A 12,886-nucleotide genomic window follows, 5' to 3' on the forward strand; every position below is an offset into this window, starting at 1 on the left:
AATTTGATACATTCCGGCTATGTCTGGTCGAAAGCTGGGAGGCGGGAGGATACTAGGTAGTGGGAAGTCTCTTGCACCTCCCGCCCCTCCGGCGCATCAGCGGACGACGTCAGGTGTGAGTTCGCCGCCTGAGAGCACCGTGTCTCTAAGTTCCAGGGAATCGACTATCTCTCCTCTGGCTACATCACCTCTACCGGATGCCAGTCAAGATTTGATTTCAAGGGCTTCATTAGAAAATGGCGGGCCGTCAACGGTTACGGCTGCAAGCACCAAGCTTGTCTGCCCAATATGCGACGAAGAAATGGTTGGTGTCCGAGGTAGTCTTTGTTAGATTTCGCTGATAATTTGCAGATGACATTACTACAGCTTAATAGGTATCTCAATCTGCCACATTCGAAAGCGCCGTACTCACGTATATAGACATCTCGATGATAACCACCAGGAGTTGCCCGAGTTGGAGCAAGACGAAGTCAAGACCTGGTTTGACAAGCAGGTGGTGAAAGCAAAGAAGTTCCAACCATTGGCTGTTATAAATCAGAAGCTGAAAGGACTGGATGTGTTCGAATCAAACGACTCTCCACCTGCCCCGAACCTTACGAGTACCCTGCCCAGCCATCGAGTCTCCTCGGCCCCCGAGCCTCCTGATCCCGATGAAGTTGTAACAAGAGCACATTGGCAGAGGGCGGGATATAGCGATTCGTGCACCGAGCCAGCATGCGGGAAGAGACTAGGTGCGGTTACTGGGAGCGTGAACTGTAGAAAATGCGGGCGTTTATTTTGCGAGGATCACACCATGTACCAGATGAAACTCTCCAGGTCCGCCCAGCATGAACCAGTACGAGGATTCTGGTGCAGAGTCTGTGAGACTTGTTACAAGTCTAGAGAAGGGTATAACGATCATAATGGCTTCTCACGGGATCATACAAACCATTTCATGGCCGTGCGAAGAAAGACCGTGGACAAAGCATACCTAGAAGTGTCTCGGTTAGAAAAGCGTCTGACGAAACTCACACAATTGCTTGCAAACCCGCCAGAGGAGATGTCGGGCGGTAATGGGGGGATCTTGTCACTTGCGGGCCAGAAGAACCAACGCAAAGTCTTGGAACAATCAGTCGTGACTTGGGAGGAGGATGCAAAAGTCGTAAAGTGTCCGTTCTGCCAGCAAGAATTCGGGTCGTGGTCATTCCGGCGACATCACTGTAGGCTGTGCGGGCGGGTAGTTTGTGCTGATCCACGAACGGCCTGCTCCTCAGAAATCGGCTTGAACGTTACAGCGAGTAAGTATCCCGTGATATCAATTGATTGCCATCGATTGACAGAAGACAGTGACTGACGTCTTGTCAGAAAAAGCCACCGGAGATTTAGCCCTAGACATTCGGATGTGCAAAGACTGCAAGACAACGGTATTCAGCAAGAAAGACTTCGCTGCAGAAGCATCACACAAACCACCAGATGAACGTGCCTACCAAAACTTAATACAATTCGAGAAAGGCATCCGTCTCTTACTCCCCAGCTTTCAACGTCTCATATTAGCACTCCAGGACCCGGACAAACCCCCATCACATATCCAACTCGCCGAAGCTTCAAAAGTCCGGAAACGGCTTATCGATAGTTTCTCAAAATACGACTTAGCGGCCAAAAGAATCCGCGATCTTCCAACTACAAGCGAAACGCAGCGAAAACTCCAAAAGGCTATATACCAACAAGCGGTCAACTTCCTAAGTCTCCACATGCTCCCCCTCAAATCACTCCCTAAAATACTTAAACATGCCTCCCCCCACGGCTCCAACGGCCTCCCGACAAATGGCCGGGGCGGCGCCCTCGCCGCAATCCGCTACAACGACATCGACAGCGCTTCGCACATCAGCAGCAGCAGCGCAGTGTCCGCCATGGAAGTGGAAGAGAAAGAGCTCAAAGAGCGACTAATTGTCTTAGAGGAGCAGAAGTTCTTTGTAAGCGAGATGATCGCTGATGCGAATAAGAGGAGGAAATTCGACGAGGCGGCTGCCCTGCAGAGTAATTACCAGGATTTGAGCACAGAGATTGATTCTGTGAATGGCATGTTAGGACAACTAGATTTTGAAGGAGCTTATACCAGGGATCAGGCAAATGGCGTGAGCGGAGGAGGATTCGGTCTTGGCAGGTGAACAGGGAAGGAAGGTCGCTAGTTACGGGCCATCCGAAGGTGCCGTAGGATCACATTCAGTCGAGGACCGATCCGAGGAGAATGTAAACGGAAGATTGGTGTTCCTGTTGTGACAACATAGGAATGGCAAAGGGATGAGGTGCAATGGGCGGCGTTTGGGTTTAGCCTGGTGGGGTATCATTCAATAACGAAAGAGTCATCTCATGGTGTTACGGGTAATCTTTGGTACAGACGAATATACCTACGCAATGATATTTTTTGATCTTAGCCTCCAGGCAGTGAGAAAATTCCCAGAAACTGCTCATATATTATAGAACTGGAGCCAATTTCGAACACAAATCTGTTTACGAGTCTGTATTACTCGCTGGCTACTGAGATTTGGAGAAGGGGTGGCCCTGTTTAATCGGCTGCCGGCTGGAGATAACAAGAAATCTCACATAGGTACCTAGCTAAGTATACAACCATTCTTGCTCTTCAAGACCCCCTACCCCCTACCCTCTACCTTGATCTACTTCGGCTGTGCGGTGAAGGCGCATAAGTCAAATAGGGCAGAATTGGTATCTTGACATGTATAGTACGTATAAGCACCTTGCCCTCCTTGTTAGAGCATGACAAGCCTGGAAGGGAGCCGACCGAGGGCGATGAAAGAGAATAAAAGGGGGGGAATCAAAGAAAGAATAGCAAAAGAAATACCCCAACGGAGCGTTGGATAGGCACCGAGAATTTCGAGCTGCACCCTTCTAGCCTTGGTTATCTCTAGCGGAGCGTCTAGGGTCTTCCTAGATTGTCTGTTGGACCTCCAATAGCCTGGTCAGCATCGACAAGGTGGTTGTTCTTTGCGATGTACTTGCTTTCCCGGTTTGGGCTTTTAGATATTTTCAAGGTTTGTGTATCATGGTCCAATGTTCACCTTAGATATTGTCTGTTGGTGTCCCCTCGACACACCGGCGCCGTCACGTCAAGCCGTTACCTGCCAGGCGGTGACTGCAGTACCACCAATCTGCCCATCACCATCCTCGCCAAATCGACCCCCACAAAAAAAAAGATATAAGGGTATCGTAAAATAGATTATATTTAATCCTACACTGCCTCTTTTATTTTTCCAAAAAAGAAATCAACCCTCAAAATAGCAAAAGAGTTCAGCCCGGTGTCGAATGCCTACATCTCTTGTCGTTTTTGTTGTTGTTGTTGTTTCGCTTTGTTGTTGTTCCCCTTTTTTTCCTTTCGTCCCTGGCGATAACGAAAGTACAATTTGACCCGAGCCACTTGACCAAGTGTCACGCCCTTGTACTTCGTTAGGGGATATTTGCTTATTTGGTATTATATATATTAGGGATGCTCGGTCGCCAAACAGATTTTTTTCTTCATTTGGACTCTCTAGCCACGACGTTAATCGGATCTATTTTTGAAAACAGGAGCTTAAGAATTTAATGGGCAATTCAAAGTTCTAATTACTCGGGAAATATGTCAAGTCCAGGTAATCTGTGAGACTTCAATTGCATTTAGAGTGACGAGTACGAGAACATATTATCGATTCGCAACCCAATTAGACCAACGATGTCTGTGCGAGTAGCACTCAACCGGTGTCTTTAAGCACCATTATGAGATTGGGTGACGGTACTTTGTTTTCATGGTTACTTTGCAACTCGCAGGCCAATTGAAACAAACAAAAATCTCAAGGTTGCAGTCAGGAAAAGGGTTACTAAGTACTAGTGCTGTGAAGCAACACCGGCGTGGTCTCTAGGGACGTCGACGTAAGTTGTTTTTCTAGTCCATGCCCTCAGGAGGGATACTCCAACAGACTTTTCTGCCTAGAGATAGGGTCTCTCGGGATAGTATGGGGTATAGAAGGGGCCCAACACCATATTATAGTTCCGATTACAATCTTTAACATGCAACATTGACACTAGCTCATCACATGTGGAAATTTATAATATTTCCAACAGAATACCATATATACATGAAAATAGGTATGTAAATGCGCAAGCATGCTCTGAAAGCCTGCTTTGCATGCCAAAAAGTATGAAATAAAATACAAAGCCAAGAAGTGAAGCATCCACCACCAAGTCAAATCACGCACACCCTTCGAATCTGCGAGTCCTCCTACCAGCCCGCCTAGCAGAACTGGACCTTAGAATCCAAGTCTAAATCCTTCAACACAGTTGAAAAGTTGTTCGATGCCTTCTCAACACAAAACTGCGAAACGACCTTCGAGTTCGTGAGTGACGAACCACTGGGATACTCAATATGGAAAACGGGCTTGTTAGCCTTGACAAATGGCACGAACAGCTCGCACTCGTTCATCTCCACGCACTGCTCGTTGACTTGGAACTCCACGGATGAAAGCAAGCTCTTCACCATATCACCACCATTCTTGAGGCCGATGGCCATGCCGCGCGAGTGTGCTTCGTCAGACAACCACTGCATGTAGCTGATGGAATCTTCGAACTTAATGTTGATGCCGTTCTTGTTCTCATATACGTCGACGTTATCGGGGTCCACAGCATCACAGCCTGCCGTCTTTGCAAGGTCCAGGCGTGCGGACATAATCTTGCGGACGTTTGGGCTGTTGGTGTTGAGCCAGCGCTCTCCTGGCCAGCCATCTAGGTCGCTGCCTTTGTCTGCCTCGGCAAAGGAGGATTGATCTGGACGCCAGTCCTCGAAGCTTCCGGCGGAGAAGTAGCAGATTACTTTCTTTCCGTTCGCCTGGAGCTTTTGGATCACGCCTGAGTCCTTGTTATCAAAGAGATCAATGTCGTAAACATCGACGGGCATGTTCACGTCAGTGACGGCGTTGGTGATTTGGATTTGCCAGGTCGTTCCTGCGGCGGGCTTCCAGATGGACCCGGCTGCTGGCACGGCTGCGGTGCTGGTTGGCACAGGTGCTCCGGCTGCGGAGCTTGCTGGCACAGGTGCTCCGGTTGCGATCTTTGTTGGAAGAGGTGCCCCAGTTGCGATCTTTGTTGGAAGAGGTGCTCCGGTTGCGATCTTTGTTGGCACAGGTGCTTTGCCTCCGGTCTTTGTTGGCACAGGTGCTTTGCCTGCCTTGCTAGTGGGGGCCGCATTTTCGTCTTCATCTCCCTCGTCATCCTCGTCGTCGTCCTCGTCGTCCTCGTCGTCGTCGTCGTCGTCTTCATCGTCGTCCTCGTCCTCGTCATTGTTATCGCCCTTGGACTTGGGTTTTGTGGCGACAGTTCCACGAGCTGCTCCTGTGGCAGAAGACAAGGGAACAATTACTGTCCCCGTGGAATTTGCTGTTTCGACCGCCGACGGAAGAGTAGTTAATGTTGATTGGGGGTTGCCATGGCCATGACCTTTGCGGTGACGATGCCCGCCCCAATGGCGTTCCTGAACCTCAAACCGCCTTTCTAGGGGTATGGCTACAACAGAGGTTTGCTGGTAGAGAGCACCAAGTGCCAATGAAATGCTAAGAATTGAACGCATATTTAATGAATGAGCAAATGAATGAATTCGAGTAAATGAATGAATGAATGTTTGTTTTAAAATGAATGTGACTGAAGGCTTTAGAGGTCTTCTGAATGTATGCGGGTCGCAAGCAACCGGTGTCTATGAAGAAGGAAAAAAGGACCATTAGAGGTGGAAAAGCACGAAATATATAAAGTATGAGGCCTCAACTCAAGGGTTCTTGGCATCCGTCTCTCTAAGCTTGGCACATAGCCCTGATAATATCAGTGACTGACCTGCCGAATGTGTGCTGCATGAGATGTGTAAATGAGGAAACATATAATTACCCCAAGTGTTTCAAGAACTGACATGACCTAAAAAGCCATGCAGCAGTGGGGTCTCTAATAGAAACAACCGTGCAGGGTGCCTATACTGGCTGCATTACTACATAGATATCTAGGATCTGGCTCCCACTCCCACGTTTTTGATTCCGCGGCACCGAGAGGCGACGCCGAGGGGAATCCTCGCCAATAGGAATGGGCCCCTTCAGGGTCAAACTTCGAAGCCATCGTGGCATGTTGATTAAGGTTACAGCGGCAGAGGCACACAATGGTCGAGACTACAGTCAACATTTGCTGAGCATGATCACGTGATACCCCTTAAACTGCCTGGACGGGGGCCATGGGTTATGGTTGGTCGTCCAAAGAGCGACCGCCTGCAGGTCTTATCCTCACATCATCCAATTTGCGCAAATGCATGCCGGTAGTTACCACAGTCTCATATTCAATTATTCCCAAACAGGCCAAATGAATTCATCCGATAATAGAGCTGTAGACGCGCGTTTAGGGGTTGTTCACTCCCCATTTGCTACTAGTTATTTTGAGCGAAGTATTTTTGATTCTCAAGTCCCGTTTCCTCTGCCGGTGGGCAATAATGATGCGATAAATACTTCGTAGACCATGGCCTGGACGAAGCATCCGACAATACCGGATGTGGCTCGCGTTAGCCTAATTAGTAGGGGTGCTTGCTTGCGGCACGGCTCCAACCACTGCGGCGGTGATCCTGATGTCAGGGATGGTATACGACTTGAGAGACATTAACAATCTCTACGTACGTAGAGTACATGGAGTACCGAGTTTCATCCTTCCTAGAATCATATGATAGTTTTTTTTTGGATAAAGATGTTTGTTCAACGCATGTCTCTGTCAAGATTGGCAAATCTGACTCTTCGTCTGCAGCTGCGCGAACAGCTAGAATCATCTTCATTTATTTAGTCATAACCATGTTCATCATCATCGTCATCGTCAACATTCTCGAAATAATGCGATCTTAGAGCCCTGGTACTCTTCCTTGCGGCGATCCGCTTAGGAACGGTTCTTGGAGTTGCTTTATTGGGGGTCGATGCCCGTGGAGTTTGTTTGCTACCTGCCTTTTTTGAATAGTTATTAGCGGGCAATGCCTCGTCTTCAGAATCGTCCTCATTATTCTCAGACTCGAGTTCGGACAGTGGGCTCTCGTCATCCTCAGTATCATTGATTTCCAGGTTACGCTTCCCTGGTCTATTTGAGGTTGGCGCTTTCTTCTGCGCGGCAGAGCGCTTAGAGGGTGGTCTACTTTTTGAGCTAGATGTTAAAGAAGCTTTGGATATTGCGGACTTGTTGACGGAGCTAGCCTGACCGGACTTTCTTGCCTTTTGAGCTGCGACGTTGAGCTCTATTTCCGGAGTGTGTTGTTCCTCATCCTGGTCTGAATCGTTCATAGGAACAGACTTGGAATTCGATTCCAGTGATTGCGGAGTAGGATATGCCTGGCTAACCATTGTGTTAGAAGGCTCCTCGTCGTGGCCCTCGATGACAAAACCACCAGCATGGCCCTCATCATCTTGGTGTGCTACAGGAAAGAAGCTGGACGCATGGCGCATATCAGTTTCCTCTTCATCGTGACCGTCTGGAAAGAATCCTCCAGCATTGTCTTCCTCTCTCTGAGCCATAATCCTTCGATGCGCTTCCACACTGGTGCTGTCTTCGTCCGACTTCTTTTTATTAGTCCAAGGATTAAGAGCATCAACCACATGCCCAGCAGCATCACCATATTCTTCCCTGACTCTTTCGACAATCCTCCGGCCCATAAGCATCCGCCTCCACATATTAAGCACGGCTTTTCTCTTCTTCTCATCCTCTTTCCTAACTCTCTCCATTTCATCCTTCTGCCATTCATCCATCATATCATGATAATGCTCTTCTGCAATGACCACTCCCGTGATAATAGGAACCGCCATCCGATGACCAAACTCAAACCCGGTTACTGCTTCGGCATAGTCGATGCCGAGGCGCTTGCAGATCTTCACAGTGCCCCTCATTGGTATATGAACAGCGCCTTCTGGCAGCATACTATCAACATATAAATCGATATTTCCAAAGGAGTTTTTTGGAATAAGGCCATTCTCGATCGGGGGCGGAATGATCCAATCGGTCTGGTCTCTGCTATACAGCCCTTGAAGTACCTTTTGCCCGCTAGCATGCTCTGCTTCTGCAAGCTCCCGCCTGCGGTTCGTAGTCGCTGCTCGGTATGGGACACGCTTCAATGGCTCTTCGCCAGGAATGGGAGCCCGGCCCTCTTTATGCCAGGTCTCCATACTTTTACATGTCACCACGTCCTTCCGTAGAAAGACTTTTTCTTCTGTGGTATGATCGCCTTTCCCCTTGACAGTGAACATCTTAGCATGTTTGGCTGTTGGAACCAATGCCTCTTCTCGTTTCAGATGCCTCTCGAGGACAAACTCGGAGGAAGTTTTGTAATATTGCAGTGTCGCTTTTCCTTCCTCAACCACTTTCTTCTCACGTTTCACGGGTTTTAGTACTGTAGCTTCCTCGTGATCGTCGATTTCCGTGCGAGGGCACTGCTTGGCACCGCGAACATAACCGGTCATGACTCTTTTAAACCAATCATGGGTTTCGTAGCGCTTAACCTTGCCCCGACGGTCAAGAATGGATATCTTTTCGGGCGGCAAACGATATCCCTTTGTACGCCCGGGCCACATGCGACCTTTTAAGTATCGAGTAGTCACATCCTTCGCGGTGCCGTCAGATGAATGTCCAATAACGTAGGAGGTAATATGTTTAGCCTTCTCAGACTTTGGAGGAGGTAGAAACTTCTCATAAAATTCCGGTTTGTTGGCTTGAAGATGGAGGACCATAGGGTCAACAGGGGTATAAGTGTGGGCAACGGGCGAAAGCACCTCGGTCCAGTAATTTGGGGTAGAAAGATCCTTGTCATATGGCAACGAGGGCAATGAGTGTTTGGCTGTTGGAGTAACATCAATGACAGAATCCTCATCGCTTTCGGCAATTGACTGGTCCGAGTCAGATAGATCTATAGGTGCGCTCCTGTTGCTTCGTAATGACTTAGGGGGGGAACTTGGTGACACCTTGACAGGTTTTTTTGACTTAGACGAGTCCCCTTTTGCCTTTCGAGCTCGTTTGGATGCAGGTATCTCTTCCTCACTAGCAGTAGATTCTTCGTCACTCCCCGAGGAACCTTCGTCCAGATTAGAAGGTTTGGGTTTCTTCAGCTTACGAGGGTTCTTCTCTGAGGCCTCCTCGTTTTGGCTCCATCCGAATCCAGCCGACTGTAAATTTGCTACCATTCTTGCCTCAAGTCCTATACCTCTCAATAGAGCTGTAAACAATTGTGCACCAACGTCACGGCTCCCGTGCAGAGCCCTTGCATGCTCCTTGAACTCCTCGATATTCCGTATCCGTTCCCCATGGCGCTCCGGGTCGTACTCGTCCTTTTCAAAGCTTTTAATCTCCTCATCCAATCTTTCAAGAGACATGTAGCCCAACTTTCGGAGACTAGGTGCCGTGACGCGAAACCTCTGCCTCCAATAGTTTATCAGGATTGAAAGGAGCTTAATAAGAGGATCGCCACGACTCATATTGACTTCTCCGGCAGCTAGCATTTCCGCAAGTTTGCCCCAATCCCGCTGGCTCCTAGGATCTGGGTGTTTTCCTTTTGTATTTTTGGCCTTTCCCTTGCCTTTCCCTTTTGGAGTGTCTTCCTCTCGTGGCTGTAGACCGCTATCGCGCCTCCATCTGTGAACCGCTTCCTCAACACCACGAGGTAATTGCTTCAACAGTATTGCCTGCAGTTCCTTGTTGCACAACCATGCGTTTCGAATTGCATTATGAAACATGAGTAACTGGACATGGACTTGGTGTGTTGAAATCCGAATCTGCCTTTCAATCTTGCTAGGCCCTCTCTTTGTGCCTAGTGGATTGGTCATTGACACGCGGGTATCCTTCCTCAGCGTTAACTCAAGGTCACCAGCGGCAGCAGGCACGGCAGAAACAGGTGCTGTATATGTGTCGACATCCTCGAATTCAATATCTTCGTCCTCCTCGTCTGAGGTATCCGCCGTCTTCTGCCTCTTCGCGCCGGGTATGTCTTCGAATTCATCTTCGGAAAGCGAGGAAAGCGAGGACTCGTCATCAGTAGCCGCCAGTTTCTCGAGGACAGCTTTGGTATGTTCCGGGGTTCGTTTGTTGCCAGGACCAGCATCCAGGTCGTCAAAGAGGGTAGCCTTTCGAGTTGTTGACGAAGCAGATTTCGCTCTGCCCCTGTCCGGAGGGCGTGAAGGCCCAGCCTCTGGTGAAGGGGAACGCAGACGTTTGCGCGGAAGCAAAGGTGGCATTTTGAAGCATATTAATGATTGTGGTTGTGGCCTCTAAGTTTGAAAGGCATGGTCTTTGATTCCAACAAAGCTGTGAACGACGCGGCGAGAGTGCTTACAGATAAGGTAGCCTTATTAGCTCGCCTCGGCTTACTTACTGGTGGCGGATGAGGTCAACAATCAACCAGTCGCGTTACATTCTACTGCAGAGTGGGCGTAGCGTCAGGTACGCAGTACCGTGGACAGAAATAGCCCGTTTTAGGCACCTCAGTAGGATCTTACCAACTACTCCGTACCTCTCATAATATTACATGGATAGCAAGAGCAAGGGAAATATTTACATTTTAGAATACTAGGTACCTAGGTACCTAGGTACTTAAATATAGACGAGTTCTAGTGTCTCAAAGGAACGTAGATGTCTTACTCGTAAATGCAGTGGCATCTTTTAGGCCTTCGACACTAAGTTTTCGGAGTGCCACCCACTTTGTCCTCAGCGTCCCTTCGCATCTCATTTGACTTGCGGCGCCTCTTCTTCTTGCCCTCCTCTCTCGGCGATCGTAAATCGTCACCTGCCGTCTCCATGCCAGCCAGTGCTTCGCAGGCTTCTACCAGAGGAAGTCCAATGGCGCCATTTATGGGTTCCACTACTCGTAGCGTCCGCCAGACATACATACCTAGGTGCCTACCCACGTACCGTTATTCTGCCCCTTGCCTTCTCCTCTAGATGTTGTGGCCGTGCCTCTTGCGCCACTCCTTGATCCCATTATCAACCTCCGCTGCATTAACCCCGTCCCTAACCAGGTACACTGCATCAAATCAGCCAAATCCTGATTTTGGAGCTGAAGAGATGCAACTTACTCGTGACTCCCAGAGTTTCCACATTCTTATTCCTAGCCTCATCGTCAAAGAAGAGCATGTCCTCAAACCTCAAACCGGTAGCCTTTTGTAATTTGGTAAAGTGCGTGATCTTGCTGCCAGGGTATATCTCCAGATAGTCGAAATAATCAATTGCTTTCTTCTTCCCCTTCCCATCTGTAATATGCAACAGCCGCAGCATCTCCCTTCCTAAATCCGGGGCATGTGTCCTCGATGCTGCAGCAATCTTGATCCCGCGTGCTCGCAGTGAGACCAAAATCGCGGGGACTTGCCTGTAGAAGGCGAAGTTCTCTCCAAACCGATCCTTGGCTGAGTCGTGCGTCGGTGAAGCCTTAAGGGGGGGTGTGATATGAGTATCGACCCAGAAAGGCCATAACGTGTAGTCAAGATCAAAGACTATGAGTTTAGGGAGAGCACCATCGGGCAAAGTCGAAGGAGGAGCAATGGTGGCAGCCTCCGATGGGGGAGCCTTCCCGGCTTTCTTCACCATGATGACACGAAATGTTAATATTAAAATGAGCGTTAAATGGAAACGATAGGAGCGCGCCGTACTGCAAGAGTCGAGGCTTGAGGCGGGTGTGGTTTGGCAAGTAGCGATGTGGAGACAGAGTAATGTTGGTGTTGGTATGGGAGGCAAATGGAATGTCGGCATCGATAAGATAAGATCGTCCAAGGCTTTCCAGGGTCCCTTTTACTCCATAAACTCAATTTTTTCTGGAAGGATGAGCCGCAGTTTTGCCGGTGTTTTAGCCAAATGCGCAAACAGCTATTACTCACATTTAGCGTTCCGTTCGTTAATTTAAACTTTTTTTCTTAAGCTCTGTTTGTCATTCATTTCCTGCCAGTTTCTCTTTTTTCCCTCAAAGTACCAGAATCCTTCCATTATCTGCAACCACGTTCCCCACCTCACAGCAACCCCACAGTACAATTCCCGCGATATCCCTTCGAAGTTCGAGTTCAAAATGGCCAACGGCTTGTCCATCCTGGCCATGGCCGCCGCCTACGTTCAGCAATCCGAGACGATGGAAATGCCGGACGACCTCCCCAGGTTCGGAATACGCGGAGCCACACCTTCAGATATACCTTTGTTAGAAACCGTCGAACGATCTGCTATCGAAGTGTTCCGGGGTGTCAATCTTGGGTTTCTGGTCAACCAACCAACTGTGGATCCTCTCCTCTTAAATGGTATCGCGGCTGCCAACCACCTATGGATCGCTGTGAATGATTGGGATCAGCCAATTGGTTTTCTTGGGGGTCAGAACATAGATGGGAACTTCCATCTCGTTGGGATGTGGGTCGCACAGGGATTTCAGGGAAATGGCGTTGGAAAGGCACTCATGGCAACCATGGTGGACCAAATTTGGCGAGAGGGATACAAATCTGTCACTTTGACAACCTACAGAGATGTGCCTTGGAACGGTCCTGTATGTCAATTCCTTATCCTTCTTGATTCTTGTTCTTCCCTTCAATCGTTAAACATCCCCTTTGGCTGCCATACACTTCGGGTTTGGATTGTTGATCTCTTTTCTTGTTTATCTTCGTGTCGAAAATGCGTCAAGGCATCAATGCTAACTTTGAGATCATTTAGTGGGCCAAAAAGATGGGTTTTATGGAAATAACCCCCAAAACCATGGGTAAACAATACTCAGATATCCTGAAACTTGAGGGAAAGCGTGGTCTGGATCCGAAAACCAGATGCTTGATGCAGAAGACATTTTGATTTATGGCTCAATGGACGAAAATTTGATTTCTTGGCGGAAGCATCCCCCCAACGAGTAAAGCAATTT

The 12,886-nt window shown here is 48.7% G+C and overlaps 5 protein-coding genes across 5 annotated transcripts; 2 read left to right on the forward strand and 3 right to left on the reverse strand.

Annotated features, from left to right (window-relative positions):
* Positions 1 to 19: 19 nt before the first annotated feature.
* BP5553_09362 (FYVE zinc finger) lies at positions 20 to 2,147 on the forward strand (the record flags this gene model as incomplete). Its single annotated transcript, XM_032017985.1, has 4 exons — positions 20 to 304; positions 352 to 374; positions 421 to 1,277; positions 1,345 to 2,147. 4 exons carry the CDS (start codon positions 20 to 22, stop codon positions 2,145 to 2,147), a joined length of 1,968 nt encoding a protein of 655 aa, XP_031865892.1.
* Positions 2,148 to 4,261: 2,114 nt separating this feature from the next.
* On the reverse strand, positions 4,262 to 5,590 carry BP5553_09363 (uncharacterized protein; the record flags this gene model as incomplete). Its single annotated transcript, XM_032017986.1, has 1 exon — positions 4,262 to 5,590. The coding sequence occupies one exon, from the start codon at positions 5,588 to 5,590 to the stop codon at positions 4,262 to 4,264; it is 1,329 nt and encodes a 442-aa protein (XP_031865893.1).
* Positions 5,591 to 6,821: 1,231 nt separating this feature from the next.
* Positions 6,822 to 10,244, reverse strand: BP5553_09364 (uncharacterized protein; the record flags this gene model as incomplete). Its single annotated transcript, XM_032017987.1, has 1 exon — positions 6,822 to 10,244. The coding sequence occupies one exon, from the start codon at positions 10,242 to 10,244 to the stop codon at positions 6,822 to 6,824; it is 3,423 nt and encodes a 1,140-aa protein (XP_031865894.1).
* A 699-nt stretch (positions 10,245 to 10,943) lies between these two features.
* BP5553_09365 (putative magnesium-dependent phosphatase P8B7.31) lies at positions 10,944 to 11,589 on the reverse strand (the record flags this gene model as incomplete). Its single annotated transcript, XM_032017988.1, has 2 exons — positions 10,944 to 11,029; positions 11,082 to 11,589. The coding sequence occupies 2 exons, from the start codon at positions 11,587 to 11,589 to the stop codon at positions 10,944 to 10,946; spliced, it is 594 nt and encodes a 197-aa protein (XP_031865895.1).
* Positions 11,590 to 12,061: 472 nt separating this feature from the next.
* Positions 12,062 to 12,819, forward strand: BP5553_09366 (Acyl-CoA N-acyltransferases (Nat); the record flags this gene model as incomplete). Its single annotated transcript, XM_032017989.1, has 2 exons — positions 12,062 to 12,523; positions 12,688 to 12,819. The coding sequence occupies 2 exons, from the start codon at positions 12,062 to 12,064 to the stop codon at positions 12,817 to 12,819; spliced, it is 594 nt and encodes a 197-aa protein (XP_031865896.1).
* Positions 12,820 to 12,886: the final 67 nt, after the last annotated feature.

This window comes from Venustampulla echinocandica, assembly GCF_003357145.1.
Source record: "Venustampulla echinocandica strain BP 5553 chromosome Unknown scaffold_10, whole genome shotgun sequence".
Lineage (NCBI taxonomy): Eukaryota > Fungi > Ascomycota > Leotiomycetes > Helotiales > Pleuroascaceae > Venustampulla > Venustampulla echinocandica.